This window comes from Myotis lucifugus, unplaced genomic scaffold, assembly GCF_000147115.1.
Source record: "Myotis lucifugus unplaced genomic scaffold, Myoluc2.0 scaffold_8, whole genome shotgun sequence".
NCBI lineage: Eukaryota > Metazoa > Chordata > Mammalia > Chiroptera > Vespertilionidae > Myotis > Myotis lucifugus.
This window is the reverse complement of record NW_005871056.1, coordinates 6,935,981-6,957,750: the sequence shown is the minus strand read 5'-3', so window position 1 is coordinate 6,957,750 and position 21,770 is coordinate 6,935,981. Positions and strand designations below refer to the sequence as shown.

Here is a 21,770-nt window from a genome sequence, read left to right as displayed (position 1 = left end):
TATAGAAGTGTGAAAGCGTGTGTACACAGGCAACAATGACCTTTCTTGAAACAGCAGTGACAGTTACAAATAGCTTTCAGCTTACAGTCACACTCCCTCAATTCTGCATCCAGGTGCATAAACCATCCAAATCCAGGCAGCCGAGAAACAGCTTGCCCTACGACTCTTGTTCATCTACGACCCTAGTCTGAATTCCACCTCAAGGAAATCACAGATTACCTCCCCCTCAGAAGCACAGATGACATATTTGTATGTGTAACATGGATCATGGAGCAGGGTAAAATCAAGCAGCTCTTCTATCTATAGAATGGAGCACACGGTGTGTCTTTTACTAAAGCCCTGGTCAGCAATGGGTAAAGCTAACTGTGAGCAGCGCAGCCCTCTTTCAAGATGTTGCAACTCCCAGATTAATAGAGGCAAATGCTTTTGAAAATGTCTACCTTTGCAAAGTTTTCAAAATCACCCCCAAAGTGTAGTCTAGTCTTCAATTGGCCTGAAACACCCTCCCTTATATGGCAGCACCAGAGTTTCCTCCAAGTCCAGGGATGGCAAACCTTTTGAGCTCGGCGTGTCAGCATTTTGAAAAACCCTAACTTAACTCTGGTGCTGTGTCACATATAGAAATTTTTTGATATTTGCAACCATAGTAAAACAAAGACTTATATTTTGATATTTATTGTATATATTTAAATGCCATTTAACAAAGAAAAATCAACCAAAAAAATTAGTTACATTGATCATAGGTTTGCCATCACTGTCCTAGTCTGTTTACATCAGGTGGGGTAGAAGACCATGTGAGGGGTAAGGACTATTACCCACTTATAGTCCCTTCCCACCTAATCCTCCATCTAATCAGTCAGTTTGCTTCTGCCTCAGTTTCTCCCTCAGCCCTCCCTGAGCCCATCCCAGCTAGGTCATGCTACCTGATCTCCACTCTTCTCCCCCATCACTGCTCCCAACCCTCGCTGATGATGTACATTGGAGGTCTCCACACTGCCCCAACCTCCCAAAAGTGAGAATGAACTGGAACCAAGCCAGAGCAGGTGGGAGTTGTTCTGAAAACTAGTGAGACTCACATCACACCCACCTCTCCTCCAATCTCTCTCTCTCCCTTCCTTCCTCCCTCCCTCCTGCCCTCCACCCCACCTCCCACCCTGACCAAGTCAGGCACACAAGACATTGATGGGAAGGGCAGGCCCTGTGGCTCCAGTCTGCAGGAATTCACTCAATGGCCTCTCTCCCTAGGAATCATAAAGCAGAGGACAGAGAAATATGACCTAGTTCTAAAGCAATGTTCTCAAACTTTAGCGTGCTTCAGAATCACCTGGAGGGCTTGTGAAAACTCAGATTGCTGCCCCACCCACCACCCCCAGAGCTTCTCATTCAGTTGGTCTAGGGAGGGGCTGCCAATTGTTATTTCCAAGTTCCATGTGATGTTGAGGCTGCTTGTAAACACAGGCATTATATTTAGAAATGATTGCTATAAAGAAAAAAACCCCTAGCGATTTTGATGGACATGACCCAGCAGGATCCAAGACCTGCGGGAAAAGCTGATGAACTGATGTCATTACAGGCTGTTCACGGCACCCCCAAGGCCATCAGGCCTGGCCGCAGAGGACTTCATTCTTTCCTGCCATCCCAAGTCCCTTTTCATCCTCTGGGCCTTCCTGCCTCTTCCCCATTCTGGGCAATGCCACCACGCTCCTGGGCAGTCCATCCAAGGAGCATGATCCATGTGCCACAGGGACCACCTGGTGCCCTAGGATGGTTGTGATGAAAGAGGGGGTCAGCCGCTAGCCCCTAACGCAGCGGTTCTCAACCTGTGGGTCGCGACCCCTTTGGGGGTCGAACGACCCTTTCACAGGGGTCGCCTAAGACCATCCTGCATATCAGATATTTACATTATGATTCATAACAGTAGCAACATGAGAGTTATGAAGTAGCAACGAAAATAATTTTATGGTTGGGTCACATGAGGAACTGTATTTAAAGGGCCAGAAGGTTGAGAACCACTGTGAAAGGATGAGACATAAGCTTAAAGGAGATAACTGAGCGTGCAGTGAAGGGAGAGGGACTAATGGTTCACATCCTTCTCTGTGGGAGGCAGATTCGAGAGTAAGAGTAACAGAAATCGGCATCATTGTCTGCGCCATCCTCCCAGAAGGTACCAAAGTTGAGCTCCCTCTGTGCACGAGGTGCATGTATGGGAGGTAGTCAGACCTGAGTTTTAACATGCTGCCACTTCATTCTCACTTCCTCCCAACCTGAGTTCCTCCATGCCTAGTTCTGCCAATGAGATGCTTCTATTCACAGCAGCCATCATGTGCCCAAGACACACCACCAGGATCCATATCCAAAGTCCCCACCTGGCCACTCAGTTTCCCGGCCTTTCTGTGTGAGGCACGGGGGTAGTCTCTGTGGGGACCTCAGAGGTCTGGCCAGCATTGTGCTCCTCACATGATGGGATGGCAGGAAGGCCCAGAGGACAAGAGGACAAGAGGACAAGACAATGGCCTCTGGAACCCCTTCTCCATCCCGTTTCTATGACCAGAACTGCAGAGGGAAATCGGAGTAGAAATAAAGAAATAAGACAAGCGCAGACTTGTCTCTGTGATCCATCAAAGTTTCTCCCACGTGGTTGACAGAAAAGGGGTTTTTTGTGGTCAGAAATGTAACAAGGTAATTATTTTTACACTAGTCCTTCTGCATAGTCTTTCACAGACAGCAATTTTATAAGGCATAATTGTCTATTTTCACCTGCTTCATAAATTCCTCCTTTCCATTCCGTCTCCCAGTACACTAGGAATTATTGAAAACCAAAGAGGCACATTTCGGTGCTTGGTTTCACATAGCCGCACACTTCGTCATGCGTTCCCGGCTGCACCTGCCCTCTGCTGACCCCGTCACACCTCCCGTGCCATAGACCTTCCTGTGGAAAGAAGCGCGTCTGACCCTGAGGAGCCACGGAGCCCTGCTCCCGAGAACTGAAAGCCAGCCTTGTCTGCCACAGGGCTGCCCAGGATCAGTCTTCCCGGTCCCCGAGGAGAGGGCTCAGCAGCAGCTACAGGTCTCAGGTGCTGGGTCCCTGCCTCCCCTCTCTCCCACAGCACCTCTGGTCGAGTGGCCATGGCCTCCTCATTGTTTTCCCCAGGATCTTTGGGCCAAGGTGACTGTGAAGTCTGGAGATAAAAGACGGATCCTGCTGCGATGCTCAGGGACGGCCACAACCTGGTCCCTCCCTGAGGACATCCTTTTATTTTTAGATCTCCAGCATCCTGGCATGCTGGGAGCTTCCGTATCTGCGGCCGTCCTCACACTTTCCAGGGATGTAACCAAAGCAAGTTTAACACAGAACGAGAGTTTGCCATGAGCCAGGCACTGTGCCAAAGCCTCTATAATACTACTTTGCTTATTGCTCATACCAACCCAGAAAGGCATGCATTCTTACAAGGTCATGAAGATAAAATGACAGAATGGAAGGTAGTTCAGCAATCAGCCCAAGGTTACAGAGAAAGTAAGAGACAGAGTCAAGACTCAAACTTTTGTCTGTGAAGTGCCACAGCCCACCTGCTATTTACGAAGGATGATTTAATAAGCTTCCCCAGAAACCACCCATGATCAGGGAAGTGGGATGCCAGGACTCCCCAGGGGGCCCCAGGGCCATGGGGCAGGGGCCCAGGATGGCAGCAGAGGAGGAACGTGACAACGTCCTCAGCTGCAGCTCAGTGAGCCCGAGATCACAGCCTGCTCCTTAGCCCACAGCCTTCACGACTCCTTCCCATTGGTGGGCTGCACCTTTCCCCTGACCCCTGCACTGTCCACATAGCCTGGCTTCATTCAGAGGCTTCTTTATCAGGAAGGGGTGAGGGCCACCTGAGACCTGCCTCTAGCCATCCCCAGCTCTCACCTCACCCTGCAGAGTAGAATGAGAGTCTAAGTGTGTGGACTGCAGGCTTTGGGATATTTCTATTTATTCCAGGAATCAGTCCTATTGGCTCAAGCACATCAGGTGAGATGGCTTAGGCTATCCCTTCCATGTTTGAGGGCTGCCCTGACATGCTGCAGTGTGTGGCCTAAACCCTTTCACAGCCTTCTCAGTTTCCTCTTGCCTCCTTTCAGAGGCTGAGGGAAGCAAGGCCTCCTCTAGAATATGAGCAGGTATTGAGCCAGGCAAGGCAGCGGTCAGCCAGGTATTCATGCAGCAGATCTGGAACTCCAGGCAGAGGGGCCAAGAGGATGAAGAAGGAGTAAGAAGGGCTGGATGTCTATAGACCGGCAACAATGACTTCCTCTCACTCAGACACAGCGCCCCTCCTCTGACTGCACTGGAGCCCACACCAGCCCCTTTGACACTGCCTTGGGGAGTGCCCAAGTCCATGCTGGGTCTGCAAACTTTGTCAAGGACAAGGCTGGACACACAGGGCTGCCAGGGCCTCTCAGAGGTCAAGGGGATACCAGGCTCTCCCAGAAGATCAATAAGAAAATGAAGAAATGCCTACGTAGAGCCATAAAAGTTACTGTGCATTCTAAATGTTTCAGTTAATTTAGAATAATCACTTTTACACGATAAAAAATAAACATATGTGCTAGTCTTGAGAGATTAATGGAATTCATTAAAAATATTAATTTTCAGTGCACTATAGGTATTTTAGCCTTATAAAAGAGCTCATTTTAAATCATGAGATTCTTTATACATTTCCACTGTTGTCACTGTTGATATCATCTCATTTAAAGATGACGGCAACAGGCCCACCCAAGGTCCTTCCAAACTCCGAGGCCAGGGCTCTTGGACATGCCTGACCCTGTCGCCTCTCCCCAATGCCCAAAGGACCTGGACACTATAGATGCCAACTGTCCTGTACATTTTAGAAGGACAGAGCTCCCCTTTCCCTGGGTCCTCCCACGGCCCTGCTCATCCATAACTGCTCCCTGGTTGGAGGGATGGAGGATGGCACTTACAAAGTGAATAAGCACCTGTCCCCTCCCCACCCCAAACATCCTCTCTCAGGCTGAGCTGGGCTTGTATCCGGCTGTCTTGTTCCACTTGGGTAACCAGCCGGGCCCCCAAGGCCATGGTGCAGGGCTGTGCCTGGCCTCAAACGCTCCAACTATGTTCCTGGTATCTGAAAAATTATTTACTATGGTGATGTGTGATGCCTTTTTAAGAGAACAGATGGCACCTCCAATTAGAAAGCTTTAAAAGGAAACCCTAATGAGATTATAAAAGCCAACAAATTCACTTTTTCATACAGTACTTCTCTAGCACACAATAAATCAAATATATAATGAGGCTCAATGAAATAATAGGCTTATTTACACTTGTTTTGCCTAGCATTGTGCGGCAGCCCAGCCGGGCCTCTGGGACCCTCACCAAGTGCTTGCCCCTGCAGGCCGAGGCTAGACAATGCATCCGTGAGCTGCTCTTGGGCCTGACCACCACAGACAAGTGTGGCTTTGATTTGGTGATCTTAGTCTGACCCTAGCACTCTATATCTGTGGCACAAGAGCAAAGGGTGCGGTGCTACACACAGGCAAGTCTAGCATTCCCCCCTACTCTGGGCAAGGTGGGGAGATTGTAGTAGGATCACAGGAGGTGAGAAAGGTGTGCCTAACTCCAGAGATAGCTGGGCCAGAGACAGGAGAGAAAAGCCAGTGAGGTCTGATTTTAATGAGGTCGACGCAGGATATGGGGAGGCAGAGTAGAATGAGAGTCTAAGTGGGTGGACTGGAGGCTTTGGGATATTCCTATTTATTCCAGGAATCAGTCCTATTGGTTCAAGCACATCAGGTTAGATGGTAGGAAGATCAGCCTTGAAAGTTAGAAGGAGTGCAATATGGCAAGGAGGATAGCTCCACATTAGCTTTCTGAGCATCTGGTCATTGCCTACCTTCCCTCCAGGTGGCCTTATCCAAGAGCCGGATGGATTTACAGGGTATGCCACCTAAGTGGGGAGCTGGGAGGCCCAGCTCTCTATGTGCATGAGTTAATCTGCTGAGGAGAGAGGGCTCACTGGCAGAAATGGAAGGAAATGTGTTTTTCAGGAGGGAAGCTGTGAGACCCTGGCTATGTGCTTTGGCAGCCATGGAGACCGGTCCTTTTTCTGGACATCCAGGCAGTGGTGATTCCTTACCCCTAAGTGACTTCTAAAGAAGTACTAGTACATTAAACAATGGGTCAAGGTCACAGAGAGCCATGGGGACCTCAGAAAACAGTAGAGAAGATAATGCAACAGAAAGACAGGGACTCTAGTCAGCAGAAATAGAATCATTTCTGTTCATATCACCCCACCAGAGAGGGGGGCCTGGGCAAAATCAGTTCACAAGAGGATGAGCTTTTTTTTTCAGTTCAAATCTATAACATTGATCGACCTCAGGACCTTGATCTAGAAGACACTTTCATTCCTCTTCTTCACCCAGCAAAGGTTACATACATTGCAAAGCCAGAATTAAGAAACTCTTCTACGAGGGGCTCAGTCATTTTTTTGCCCACCAAACTACAAGTATGCATGAAACATTCCCTCTGTACCCTTCTATGCTGGGGGTGGGTGGAAGGGATTTGATCTAAGGAGGTGAGAGGAAAGTCGCAGAGGAGGGCAGGCAACAGTTTCCAGTGCAGAAGAAAACTCGAGCATCATGAGAGGCTCAACTGGAGAGGGTGATGGGAATAGCAAAAAGAAAAACAACCTGTGTTTTGGTGCTGCAACATTTAGGGGAGTAGAGAGAATAATGCTTCCTGCCTCCCCACGATTATGGGGGAGAAGACTGTGAGGAAATTCTCCCTTTCCCCATCTTTACACAGGAAGTGGAGTCATTCCCCCCACAACTCACACACACTTTTGTCAGGATGACTGCCCTCTTCTCTAAAGAGAGAATGGGAGAGTGGTGGAGCTGATGCATTAGCCCAGCCCCTAGAAAATCTGTCACTTAGATGGGTACTGTGGCCAGGCCTCTGGTCGTGTCATTTGGTGAGGGTAAGATGCTGTACTATACTAGGCACTGCAAAGGACACAAGACCTTCATCTGGTAACTGAGAAGGCAATCACAGAATAATTAGGCAATTAATAAAATGAGTGTCTGAGAAGAGCTGGTCACAGAAACACAGGGCCAAGGGGGCTTCTTAGAGGAGGTGACTGGAAGAGTTACTAGGAACCGTTGCAATCTCCTAGCGGATCTTGAATTTGTACTCAAAAAACGCTCCCATCTGGGAGGAGGAGGTAAGAAAGAACCTAATCTTGAACCTGTGCTACTAAGCAGAGAAAGGGACCCTGCATGCCCAGTAAGGAGCTGTCCACTTCAGCACCGCAGCTAACATTTCAGCACTTCAGCCAGCATTTCAGCACCTCAGTCAGCATTTCAGCACTGCAGCCAGTGCTGCAATTGCAGAATGGTGTCTTAGTCTCCTCTGCCACAGGCCCACCACTTATACCAAACTCCCCTTCCCAGAGCCCTTACTAGACACTTACTAGTGCATGCCACTTCTGGGGGGTCAAAATCCGCTCGGTAATAGCCGGTTCGGCAGGTGCAGATGGAAGATGCCTCTGAGGGGGATCTGCTGTTGGAGGGGCAGTGTGAGCAGCCCTCAGCTTCCTGGCTGGCCTTGAACATCCCTGCAGGGCAGGCTGGAACACAAAGAAACCATCTGAGAATTAGTGGAATAGCAGCAGTGAGAGGCCTTTCCCTGGAACTGAAAAGCAAAAGATTCTGCCCGCACCACCCCCCACCCAACCTCATCCCCACTAAAAAGGATATGGTGATACCCATGCACAAAATGAGCGTTTCAGATTTAGAAAACCCCTATTTAACACTTCCAATTCTTCGAACATCCTTAGTGAAAAATACCTTCCTGGTACCAATGGCCTCTCTCACTTGAGCAATATGAATAATGATCCTTCCCTTTCACGCGTGTTGAGAGATTTAATTGAGAAAATGAATCTAATGTGTAGCTCAGCGTCTGGGACCTAAGTGCTCTTTAAATGGTTATTCCCTCCTTGTTCTACCTGGTTAATAGCCAGGGCCTTACCCTGAGCCACTCACTGAAGGAATCTTGCCTAATGTCCTTCCATGGAAAGGGGTCCTGGTTGACCAATGGACCAGACCCATGGTTCTTAAATGCCATGTTGCAACACCCAATGAGGGACATTGTGTGCTGGGCTAACAAGCACTTGTTATGAATGATAGTAAGGGACTGTATTTCATGAGTGATTCTTTAAAAAGAAATTAAAGTGATTTCAAGGTTACTGGCTTAACAACATCATTTTCTGTTAATTGCATTTTGAAATGCTTTGGAGGGTGAGACAAGAAAAGGATGGCTTTGCAGGCAGTGAACCAGGGAACGTGTCATGCACTTGCTGTCATCTATCATGTACATGGCTGCGGGGAACATTGGGAAAGCCTGGCATAGCCTGGCGCCACCTAGAGGTGCCCTCAGATATGAGTTGCTTCCTCTTAATTCCCTGTGTGATCACCTTTAAAGAGATATGCCCCAAAATGTCTGACTCCATCCAGTCTATTCCTTGGGCTTTCACCATGCCTCACCTACAGAGACCCTCTACTCTAGACTTCTGGTCTCCTCCTTGCTGATTCCTCAAAATATTCCTGCTGCCTGCTCCACTTCTCTGAGACCCTTTCTCACTATCTCAGTTCTGACTCTTCCTGTCCCCAGGACTGTACTCTGGTTCATCCTTCTCTGAGACCAGGTAAACTTTCTTCATGGGTCAACTCATGTGGCTTTCTTACACACCTCACTAATTCATTCCACAATTATTTACTGTAAGCCTTCTGAGGACCTGATCCAGGGAATTTAGAGAACACAGCCTGCCTTCAAGAATGAGATACCATCTCACAACTGTCAAAATGGCTATCATCAACAAATCAACCTATGACAAGTGCTGGTGAGGATGTGGAGCAAAAGGAACCCTCATGCACTGCTGGTGGGAATGCAGACTGGTGCAGCCACTGTGGAAGACAGAATGGAGTTTCCTCAAAAAATTAAAAATGGAACTCCCATTTGACCCAGTAATCCCACTTCTAGGACTATATTCCAAGAAAGCAGAAACACCAGTCAGAAAGGACATAAGCACCCCGATGTTCATAGCAGCACAATTTATAATAGCTAAGATTTGGAAACAGCCTAAGTGCCCATCAGCAGATGAGTGGATTAAAAAACTCTGGTACATCTACACAATGGAATACTATGCTGCTGTAAAAAAGAAGGAATTCTTTCCACTTGAAACAGCATGGATGGACATGGAGAGTATTATGCTAAACGAAATAAGCCAGTCAGAGAAAGATAAATATCACATGATCTCACTCATATGTGGAATATAATTAACAACATAAACTGATGAACATAAATCGATCCAGAGACAGAGAAGCACCAAACAAACAATCAAACTTCAGAGGGAAGGCAGGGGAGGGGAGGGTTAAGAGATCCACCAAAGGACTTGTATGCATGCATATAAGCATGAGCAATAGACACAGACACTAGGGGGGTGAGGGCATGTGTGTGGGGGGGGGAGGGATGGCCCGGGAGAGGTCAATGGGGGAAAAAGGAGACATATGTAATACTATATGTAATATTTTAAACAATAAAGAATAAAAAAGCTCTTGATCCAGTCCTCATACAATTATAAAACTAGAGGCCCGATGCACAAAATTTGTGCAAGAGTAGGCCTTCCTTCCCCCAGTTGCCAGCACTGGCTTCCTTCTGGCACCTAGGACCCGGTCTTCCCTCCTGCTGCTGGCAGGCACCCAGGACCCCAGCTTCTCTCGCAGCCCCAGATTCATCTGGAAGGATGTCCGGTCTAATTAGCATATTATGCTTTTATTTTTATAGATAGATGTGATCTTTGTTGGAACAGAAGTACCATTATAATGGCTTCTACTGATACAAAGCTCATCTTCCAAAATATATAGTTCCCTCCTGGCAAGGGAAGAGTATTCTTTAATACGAGTAGTAGTTTCCATCTGTTAACATTCTTGTTAAATGTGTTACATGCATTTTTTTATGGGGTCACTATTATTACCACCATTTTGCAAATGAGGAAATTGAGACATGAAGGGGTTCAAAAAGTTGCCCAGGATCACACTGTGGGAGAAATGATATTAATAATATACACATGAACTCTTTGGAAAATATCCACAACTTTTCTACTAAGACAAGAAGGAAGAACTGGTTCTGATGCCGGGAATGTTTTCTCACTCCTTTGCTCACCTGAAGTGAGGTATAGTGTTTTAGTTACTCTGACAGTGCCCTGGGGCAGGAGCTCATCTTAGATGGGAGGAAACTTCTGAATTGGAATGTTCTGGAATGGCAGAACCCAAGAATGTTCCATGGAGTCCACTTTCTTTGGGTTGTTAGCATCTGTTACTTATAAAACGGTCCTGAGGCCAGATATTTTGAAAAATGTGGATTCAAAAAGTTAATCTCATTTTTTATTACATAATTTCTCAGAACTTCCAAAAATGGGGTATAGAATGCTATGTTTCCTCACCAGAAAGCTCTATTTCGTCAAGCATCACGTGGGATTCAAGTCCCATGAAATGCACTGGGGGCAATGTTATTGAGATGATCCAGTAAGGTCACTGATATTTCTGTTGTGACCCATGTGAAAATGGGTCACTTGCTGACCCATCTTAGCATATTCAAAAGAAACTTCTCTGTAGAAAGTAAAAAACCCAACTTAAATATCTACTAAAGACTCAACAAATAATACACCAACTGAATGATATACTGACTTATCCTAGAATTTTAATTACTGATCTATCTGCCCAAGCCCACTCAGGATGATTTATTCCTCTGTTTGTTCCCTCCTCTCTCCCTTTCCTCTTCCTAGATCTCTCCCCTGTACCCTGTGAGAAGCACTGGTCCTTTCCACTATAAATCACCCAGCATTGCTGGACCCCATTCAGTTCTGGGGCTGAAGAACACAGGGAAACCCCAGGCCTGAGCTGTCCAAACACAGCAGAAGCTCTTTCCCTGCAAAGTGGGGGAGGGGAAAGCCATGCCTTGCATGCATGCATCTGGTCCCCTCCACACTACAATTTTCCTAATGTATCAGACCACGAGGAACAACGTGTCTTCACTTTCTCTCCAGCACTTAAAAGCCTCCTTGCTTCACATCAAATAAGTTAACAGCATAAAAATCATCTTGATATCAACGAGTGGGGAAAGGACTTGGAAAGTGCCTTCCTGAAACTTCTTATGAAGGAGGCAGAACTGGGTGGCCCCAAGTCCCTGGGCTCTAAGGCAGCCACCAGGGGAGGAAATGGAGAAGAACTGGTCCAGGCTGGACTTTAAAGAAAGACATTCCACGAAAGACTGGGAAGAGAAGTCCTGGGAAGGAGTGTGATGCCATCCTTTCTGGGGAGGGAGCACCAGGCAGGGGTCAGACAACCCTGGGTCTGAATCCTGGCTCTGCTGGTGCCTAGATGGGTGATCCCTGGCAAGCCATGTAATCCCTCAGCACCTCATATAAATGATCAATGAAAAACAAACTCACATTCCTCACAACTTCCACAGACCATTATAATTTAATAAACTCAAACATTAAAATGTGCTAAGTAAGGCTACTTCCTCTCCACTCCAACCTACCCATCCCCTTTTGAAAAACAAGTTTTCTTTGCAAGTACTTTTAGAGTTCAGGATCAGAATATAAATTTTCAGTCCCAAAGCAGGCAAATGAATTCTGGGGCCAAATGGAAGAATTGTTTCTCCATATAGTATTTGTCTTGTATAATAAGCAAATTGATATACCTATAAAATACATATTTAGCTTTAATTACACAATGGATGAATCTCCTTAATATTCAAATTTCGTAAGTTAATATTTTGTTAAATCTGTGTCTATGCATTCCCTAATTTGTAAAGAACCAGCATTCCTAGGTTCATTTATTAAACTTTTAGATTGTAACTTACTAGTATAAGCACACATGTGCTATATTTTCTCATAGAATTAATGCGTTAAGTAATGGTTAAAGCACCAGGCTAGTCCACAAAGCCTTTTTAAAAAATATATTTTTATTAATTTCAGAGAGAAAGGGAGAGGGAGAGAAACATCAATGATAAGAGAGAATCACTGATGGGCTACCTCCTGCATGTCCCCCACTGGGGAATGAGCCCACAATCCGGGCATGTGACCCAACCAGGAATTGAACCTCGACCTTCTGGTTCATAGGTCGATGCTCAACCACTGAACCACACCGGCTGGGCCACAAAGCCTTTTTAACTCATCTTGTATCAGACACCACTAATAAGAAATAGAAGTTAAGAATAGAGTTATTTAACGAGAACTTTAACACAGAAAAATAAATAAGAAAACTTTGCTGCCCTGGAGAAAAAGCCACATTAATTATTAGAGGTGATAAATGGAGCTCCTGGGTAGATTCTGACAAAGAATATTTAGTCCAGTGGTTCTCAACCTTCCTAATGCCGCGACCCTTTAATACAGTTCCTCATGTTGTGATGACCCCCAATTTCATTGTTACAAATTGAACATAATTAAAGCATAGTGATCAGTCACAAAAATAATATGTAATTATATATGTGTTTTCCGATGGCCTTAGGTGACCCCTGTGAAAGGGTTGTTCAACCCCCAAAGGGTTGAGAACCGCTGATTTAGTCCAAGAAAGAGAAAGCAAAAGGCCCAGGTGAGTCACCTGAATATGCAAAGCAGCTGGGAGTAACACAGTAGAGCACAGTGGGGACTCTGGCAGCCTGGAGACCACACACCTGCCTAAGGACTCTACAATCTCAGAAAATACTAATGATAAGCTGTGATAGCCTAACCAAACACATATTCACACTTAAAGCATTTTATGGTTGATAACACAATTCTTTGCTTTAATATGTTAAAAACTCAAGGGTTGCCTTTCTCTCGATACAGGATTATGGTCAGCACTATCACTACAGTTATGAGCCCCTCATTCACCAACTGTTTATTGAAGACCTACCATGAGCCAGGCACCTGGCTAGAAACATAGCCCAGCGTGTAGATGGGGGCAGACTTTAGGAAGCACCCTTCCTCGTAGGGGAGGCGGAAAATGAAAGGCTGATTCTGATATTGTGTGATCTGTGCTGTGCTTGTGTGTGCACGGCATGGGGAGACCAGTCGGGGAGGATGTGCACCATTTTGGGGATCCCTTGTTATGATGAGGATCCCTTGTTTCTAATGAGATGAAGACCACCAGAAACGTTTTCCTGTGGTGACTAGGAGGTGAGATTCAGAAGGAGGGGCAAAGACCAAGTATGAAGGGAAGAGGTGGGAGAATAGGAGAGGCAGGAAGGGAAATTAGGTCAGAGAGGGCCCAGCCCAGGATCTCAGCAGAGAGGGCTTCACTGTGACTCCAGCAGGTGGGTGGGCACAGAAGAAGCTCCTGCGCCCACCTGTGCATTCACACAGGCCCCTGGCCCATGGGACACCTGTAATTAGGAGGGCTGTCCGTTTCCGACACCAGTGCAGCCCACGATGGCTTTGTTTCCTTAAGAAAAGGGGGTTTCTTTCCTCCACTGCAAGTGATCACAGTGCAGACAGGTGATGAATGGAGCTCGGGCGTGGCCTTCCCTCCACATACACCTCTTCCCCTGCCCGCCGCCTTCTACCGAGAGGAAAGACAAGATTCTTTAAGCACGTGTTATTTTCCATTCCACAGGCAAAACACACAGCGCTTCCCTCCCCCTTTAAGTGACAAGGGACCGTACTCGCGATCTCTAGCTGATATCCACAAGGTCACCTTGGAACGCCCACCCAACTTCTCAGAGCCTCAATGAGCTAACAAATTACCCGGTGCTTACAATGCTCTCGAGAACCGCCCCCTCTCGTCCCTGCACGCAGACTTGCAGTGACACTAAATCCATCACCTACAGTACTATTACTTTATAAAGAAACAGATTAAGTGTCTCATAAACAGTGCAGTGATTGAGATAATGGAAAGCGCCTCTCGTCCCCATCTGCAGCATCAAGTTATGAAGCATTTCCAAGCAGCCAGGAAGAGGAAATTAATAGAAGTGAGAGGGAATAACCACTTTTATGCAATTTCCTCAGGAGATACTGGACCATCTAATCTATATTGGAGCCCTTTAACCTGTCACTCAGCACTCACCAGAGCCTCTTTAGCGCTCACAAATTTTCTTGATATCGAAGGGAGATAAAATGAAAACCTCAAAACATTATTGTAGAATTTTCATATGTGGAGGGTGCACAATGCCCCTCCCCCTCCCCCCTCAACCGTGGCCTCAGAAAGCAACATTTTTATGCAGCAGAAATGTGGGAGAGCTTAGCTATTCCCAGCGCATGGTCCAGGGGGTCACAGCTCCTCTGCAGGAAGGAAACCTCTCCTTGCATTTTAAATGTGAGCCTTCCCTCCACTGCCGCCTTCTGTCCTTGCTCTTTCTTTTTTTAATAATCTGATTATTTCTCCTGCTCTAATTTTTCTCCCCCAAATGAGTTTGCAAAGGTTCATGCCAATGAATATTCATCCCCTGTTTAAGGACCGGGTGCCTTTTTCTCAAGGCAGGTGCATCTCGGCAGCTGGCTTGGAGGTTTCTGCCTACCTCTCTTGGTGACAGTGAGAGAAACAAGGCACCTGCTCCGAGCCAGGGAGCAAGAGGTTTGCAGCCCTGAGCCCCCTGTTCCTAGAACGTCCCCTTCCTCTCCACACTTGCCCCAGCTCTGTAGAAGGCAGAAGAGCTTGGGCAGCTCGGCAGTTGCTGAGCACTGCGATAGGTGCGGTGGTGGCCCAGGAGCGGGGGAAGAGGTTCCTGCAAGACATGTATGTATACAGGTCTCCCTTAGGTCTTGTGGCCTCATGCTGGGCCCAATATTTAGACTCACTCCTGTGGCCCAATGTCCCTATCACTTTCACATTATTGATGGCTGACACCATGGGTACTTGGCTCTGGAATTCCAGGCTCCCTGGAAGGCGGTGGCACTGGGCCTCTGGGCTGGAATTTCCTTGTCTACTGTCACCAGTGGTCTTTGCTCTTCCCACAAATGGGTGCCCCTGAACAACCCCAGGGACCCACGGCCTTGTGTTGCTCCTGCTTCCCCTATATTCTCTGCAATATGTTGAGAAAACTGAGAGCAGAGATGTAGCTCCCAGGCATGCATGCATCCATTCATTCCACTCTTGTCCTAGCTCAGAACTTCTCTGGAGGCTGATGCCAGGTTTTGTCATCTCTGCATGTCCCACACCCCAGAGCTTAGCATGAGCTCACACCAGGCACGCGCAGTCTGTGGTTGAACTGAATGCTTGCCGAAGGCTGTGATGAGGCCCAAGATAAAAGCTGTGATAAAAACGACAACAACAATAATATGATCTTCATATTAGAGGGTATGAGATGATGGGCACTCCCACGCAAAGTGTGGATTCTTAAAGCTGTTCTGTATTAAGATTGTCAAAATGTTCAGAGCTTTGATTCAACAATTCTACTTCTAAAGACTCATTCTGACGAAAAATCATGATGTGGAAAAAGATTCATGCTAATGGATGTTTATCCCAGTGTTATTCAAAATATGGAAGGAAGAAAGGAAGGAGGAATAAAAGAAAACTTAAAAGTCAAATAATTGGGTATTGACTAAATAACTAATGGAATATCCATGTAATGGAATACTACACAGTCATTAAAAGTATGCCATGAAAAAATATTTTAAAAGTCGGTTTGAAACTATATAGAGAGTATAAACTTCATTCTACACACACACATACACACACACACACACACACACACACACATATATATATCATACTCATTAAAATGAAAGCTGGGAATAGCAGCATTACTGGTAATGATTATTTTGTGCTTTTATGTAATTTCCTATGTTTTGTATTGTAGATATAAGACTTGAGTAATCAAAGAAAATCTCAGTAACTACATTTTTAAATTTTGGGAGGACACAAAGTATGGGTGGCATCCTCTGACCCCAAGGCTCTGAGCAGCACAGGTAAGTCTAGGCTGTTTACTGAAAAAAGCTCCAAAGAGTTGGAGATGCCTGTGCCAGAGATATTTGGAGGAATGGGAGAGGAAAGGGAAGCTAGGAAGGCTGCCTGGAGAAGGTGGCACATGCACAAGCCTTGAAGGACGGGTAAGCGTTGATGCAGAAATGGGAGGGGAGGGCAATGGGAAGAGTGTCCAAGACTCGGAGAGAGCCCTGGCTTGCCTGTGGAACCTTTGGGTAGTTGTAGAAGTTGTCAGGAACACAAAGCATTTATGGAGGACATAGTAGGAGGTGGGCTGGGGCACTTTCACTTCTATGTAGACCTGCACACATGAAGCCAAATGGATCTCCAGGTCCTGTCTCCCTGGGCCTGGTGCCAGCTGTAATGTCCTGTGCAGAGGGGATACTTAGCTGTGTCATATATTCCTGTCACTCTTGGTGATACTTGCTGAAATTGATGAATGCTGTCAGCACCATGACACAGACAGGACTGTAACTTCCAGGAGGCAGGAGCTACAGTGAGCGTGGAATGCATCCATCAGCACAGACATTGTTAAAGAGGTGGGGTCAAAATGGGGGCACTGAGCCCTGGTGGAATGGAGAGATCACTGGTCAGAACTGGGGGCTGGGGTCGGGGGGACAAACAGAAGAGCAATGTTCCAAGGGGGGAGGGGAGATACTTAGGCTCTTGTCACCAATGGCTTCCTGTCCCCAAAGAGCAGCCAGGCACAGCACAGCCAAGGCCTTGTCCAGGCTTGGGAGGCTACGCTGGGCTGGGCGGCAAAGCCTGGCGGAGGTATTTCAGGGATGCAGCCTGCCGTATTTTTTTTTTAAATATACTTTATTGATTTTTTACAGAGATGAAGGGAGAGGGATCGAGAGTTAGAAACATCGACGAGAGAGAAACATCGATCAGCTGCCTCCTGCACACTCCCTACTGGTCCTGCACACTCCCTACTGGGTATGTGCCGGCAACTAAGGTACATGCCCTTGACCGGAATCAAACCTGGGACCATTGAATCCGCAGGCCGATGCTCTATCCACTGAGCCAAACCAGTTAGGGCATGCAGCCTGTCCTCTTGACCCAAAACGTGTGTGGTTGGAGAGTGGGGTAGCGTAAAGCAAGCTCAGATGTTTTCTAGTGATCTAGGCCAGTGATGCTCAGACTGTGGTCTCCAGCCCAGTGGCAGCACCTGAGAACTTGGAGAAATACAGAATCCCAGACCACACTCCACACCTACTGAAGCAGAAACCCTGCTGGGGCCAGCAGTCAGTGGCAGCGAGGCCTTCAGGTGATCCTGATGCAGCTTCTGATTGAAAGCCACAGCCCTAGACCACCAGGGAGAGCGGAAACATCACTGACTTGGGGGCTGAGAAAACTGCCGCTCATTGGTCGTGTGACCTTAAGCAAGTTACTTAACCCTCTGACCTCAGCTCCCTGATCTGTAAAAAAAGGTGCTAGCTTTCGAAGATCAGTGTGTGCAGGTAAACTTTCTGGAATGTGGCATCTCCTCAATAAATAGCAGATGTTGTTTGCAAGAAGCCAAGCTGAATGTTTTCATCAATTATTCATTTTAAAGGATTTTAAATGACAACTTACTATATACTTGGAACTGTTCTAGGCACTGGGATACACAAATGGGTGAAACATACAAACCCACCTCCCCCCAACCCATCCGCAACAGAGCTGACATCCTCATGGAGGAAGACAGAGTCCAACTGGCAATTCCAACAGATTGGATTAGTGTGAAGAGGACAGAGCAGGGATCTGGCCCCTCTAGGAGGGTCTTGGCCAAGGGACATCTAAGTTAAGACATAAAGAATAAATAAAAGCCATACAAGTTGGCAGAGTGGGTGGGTTAGTGAGTGGAGGTAGAAAACCTTCCACCTCGAGAAAGTAACGTGTGCAAAGGCCCAAGGAGAAAGAATATGACTCAATGAAGAGACTGAGCAGTGTATCCATGGTCCAGGTATAGAGTAAGTGCTAGAGGCTCAGGCTGTGTGCGTGTGGGGTGGGCTGGAGTTGGTGAGGAGGCTGAGTCTGGATCGGTAGCCTGAGCTCCTGGCATCAAGGCCCTGAGGTCCAAGGAAGTCACTGATGGGATTAAAGCTGGAAAGAAACACAATTGGGTGTTTTTGTTTGTTTCTGAAAGTTCACACTGGCTGCTGGGAAGAGAATGAATTGGAGTGGAGACAATTAGGGGAAGACACCACGGGTAGTAGGTACGGAGAGACATAGATGGATTCAAGAGTCATTTAGAAGAAGACCTAGTGATTGATTAGGAATCACTGCCATTCAACAGATATGCACCGAGCTCGTACTGGGTGCCGGGCACTGCGCTGGGTGCTGGGAGGCAGAGAGGAGGACCTGTTGTCTGGCTTGTGACCCTCTCCTCCTCCATGTTTCATCCACTTAGGTTAGGCCTTTCCCTCTTCCTGGGGTTCTCTTTAAAAATCCAGCACCCCGGCCCTAACCGGTTTGGCTCAATGGACAGAGCATCGGCCTGAGAATCGAACTCAGGGGTCCCAGGTTTGATTCCGGTCAAGGGCATGTACCTTGGTTGCAGGCACATATCCAGTAGGGAGTGTGCAGGAGGCAGCTGATCAATGTTTCTCTCTCATCGATGTTTCTAACTCTCTATTCCTCTCTGTAAGAAATCAATAAAATATATTTTTAAAAAAATCCAGCACCCTGGCAGTGGGTTCACTGTCCCTATGACTTTGAGGGCTTGGGGAGTGACATTAGGAAAGTGCCCAGAGGAGGGAAGTGGGGGGTGAGGGTTCACTCAGAAACCAGAACTGACTTGGTGCCTCTGGCTGTGTCTGCTCCCCAAGTCTGTCCCCTACCGGCTGCCTGCATACAGCACTAGAGGAGCCCCTGCACCAAGAAGGGTGCACAGACTTTAGACTCAGGAATCCTCAGAGCAGCCAAAGCCTTCAGGATTTTGGGATGGGACCCCCAGAAGGGGTCCTCTCGCTGGAGACCCAGCCACCACATCAACTTTATTTCACTGGTCCCTGAAGGTGTGGCATTACCTGAGCCTCTCCCAACAGGCCAACAGGTCAGCCAGTAGGTGCTGAGAGCCCCATGGGGCAATGTCCTAAGCTTTAGCCCAACAGGGCCCTTCTGTTTTACATGCATGTCTCAATTCATTCAACATGCATTTGGGAGTCACTTCTACTGGTATATGCCCAGAGTTAGGTATGAGAGTCACTTTCTTACCATTGCAAAAGAAGAGGGCTAATGTTGGGGAGTGAAGGTAGACCTGCAGGGAGTCAGAAATGGAAGGGAACCCCAGGGGAGCCCCCAATTCAGAGGCAGCAACTGGCCAGATGATGATGGAATTCTCAAGGCATTGGGCTCCAGAAGCAGGGCAAGGCCTCCTGGAGAAAAGCTGAGATCACAGCCATGTGGTCAAGGAGGTGGGTAAGCCTTCGCTGGGGGCAGGGGCGGAGGGTTTGTCCTTCAGAAGAGGGCAAGCACCCTGCCAGCAGCCAGGCAGGCTCTTTGAAGGGAGCCCTACCTGTTTCCCTCTCCACCAACAGGGAGATGCTTCTTGGAGCTGAGGAAGGTAAGGGCCAGATCACTGTGGCCACTCCTAGGGACCCAAGGTCCTCTATCCCGATTGGACCCACTGGGCCACCAGCTGCCAGGCCTAGGCTCCCACTGCTATGCCAGGATGCAGAAGGGGTGGGGAATCCCCAGATGTCTCCTCCCCAGGCCCTGTCTCCACCTGAGTCAGAGCCTGGTTGCCAATGTTCTAAAAACATCATCAATCTGGTTGCTCTGGGCAGCGGGCAAGGGGGACATATGCTGGCAGTCACACTGCTATCCATATTTTCAAACTGAAGTGTTTACCCTTCGAGAAAAATCTTATTTTTAAGGTTTTCCCCTGACACAGACCTTGATGAATTCCCTTTAAAAATAATTTATAAGCAAGTTCTTAAGAAAAGCGAAGGTGACTTCTCACTGTGTTTCTCATACAGGAGGGTGGTGAGAAGCCACCAGGGCTGCTGCTCTTTCCCATGGGCCAGGGGGCATGGGCTGGCCACCTGCCACACAGACAGCCAGGCCTTGGGGTCATCATGCCCAGAACCTGCACTGCTTTCCCTGCTCTCTCTGCTGTTCACAAAGCCAGTATGAAAAACAAACAAAAACAAAAACCCAGAAACAGAACACCAACCACAAATCGCATTTCCCTTCCAAAACCCGACAAGGCAAACAGTACTCTTTGATTAGGGAAGATTACTTGTTTCTCCCTTTCCAAGCTGCCTCACCCCAGGGCTTTGGGGAGTCCCCGGGTCATAGGTAGCCAGGGTAGGAAAGGACCTTAGAAATATCCTAGAACAGGGTTAGCAAGTACCCAGCACAGCTGCTATTACCACTTCCCTATGCCGGCCAGGGCAGACATCACGAATCAATCACAGCACCCATTCCCAGACCAGAGCTCAGGATCTTTAACTCAATGACCCAGGGAGCTGCTATCCATGGATCAAAGTGGCACATCCCAGAGTATGATGGGGAAAGCAAGACCCAGAGAAGGCAATGAAGGACCTGGCAGAGGTGCGTAATCAGCAGGGGAACAAGACACAGTGTCCAATTCACCTTCCCAGGTGGTCCCATCCTCAGGATGAGCCTGCCGCTCATCAGCTCTGCAGACTCACCCCTGCCCTGCCCCCGGCTGCCCCAACTCTCTTTCCTTCTCATCTTGGAGGTCAGCCCCACAGCACAGCCTCCTCTCCGGCTGGGAGGCCAGGGCACCTAATTATTCTCTCTGTGTGCATCCGGGAAAGAGCTGCATTATGTTTAAGTAAGTGTAGCTAAGAGGTGCCGTATCTCAAGAGAAGGTCAAGTGCTGCATATGTATAATATAAGATGAAGATTTCCCCCTTCTGTGGTGTACTTGATAAAATAATTTTGCTGTGACCTTTCCAGAAACCCAGGAGTAGAAATGGGCACAGTGGAATTGCCAGCTTCTCCCCGGGTCACAAAGTCATAAACATATCAATCTGTAACGATATTACACAGCATTCAAGTGGGACAAGTGAGCAAAAGAAACGATTTTTATTTTTCAGTCATGATGGAGCCAAAGCTTTGAGGCTTAAATTGTCAAGCTGTATGACCAGAGATGTCTTGACAGATGAGGGGTAGGAATTCTCCCCCTGCACTCCGCTGGCCTGGCCTGTGGGCCCAAAGAGTGTGGCTTGCCCTCCCCCCAAATGTCAGAACAAAAAGGGGCCTGTCCAAGGTCACATAGGAGTCAAAGTCAGATCCAATGGCTCTGCCACACCCTTGCCAGGAGGGCTTGTTGGGCCTGCCTGGGCTCCTGAATTGCAGTGACAGTGGATGTAGCACTTTGCAAGTCTCAGAGTGAACTCGGAAAAAGTGAAATAACCATGAGAAATAATCAAAGTTGAAATAATAAGGCTATACTCATCCCCCAGATTCCCCAAGTGGGAGTGAACGTGACAAGGCAGAACGTTTGCATGACCTTTATCCAAAAGGCTGCAGACAGACAAAGCTGGCAGAATCTGCGACATTCGCTCAGGAACCTCAGCAACTCTGAAGGAGCCTCTGAACAGAGAACTAGGGCTCTCGGGTTCTGGAATAGGGAGGATGCCCTTTGAGCAGCGGGGCAGGGTCAACCCTGGGCACGAAGGCACCAGAGGCCATGTGCATGGACCGAACGGTGTTGCAAATCAGAGCAGCTAGAAGAGGGCTCTGCTGCGGGGAGGCGGAAAGGAGATGAATGCTGTGTTCTCTCCAGTGACCATTTATTCCCAAGTGCCGAGAGGTAATTTCCAGAGTGCTCTGTGCCCTCCCTGTTTGCAGTT

General features: G+C 47.7%; 1 protein-coding gene across 1 annotated transcript in view; it reads right to left on the bottom strand.

Moving 5' to 3' along the window:
- Positions 1-21,770, bottom strand: part of EPHB1 (EPH receptor B1) — a 277,930-nt gene that overhangs the window by 124,692 nt on the left and 131,468 nt on the right. Inside the window, exon 3 of the mRNA XM_023749311.1 lies at positions 7,464-7,619. Within this exon, the coding sequence (XP_023605079.1) occupies positions 7,464-7,619 (156 nt within the window). The remainder of the gene's footprint in view (positions 1-7,463; positions 7,620-21,770) is intronic.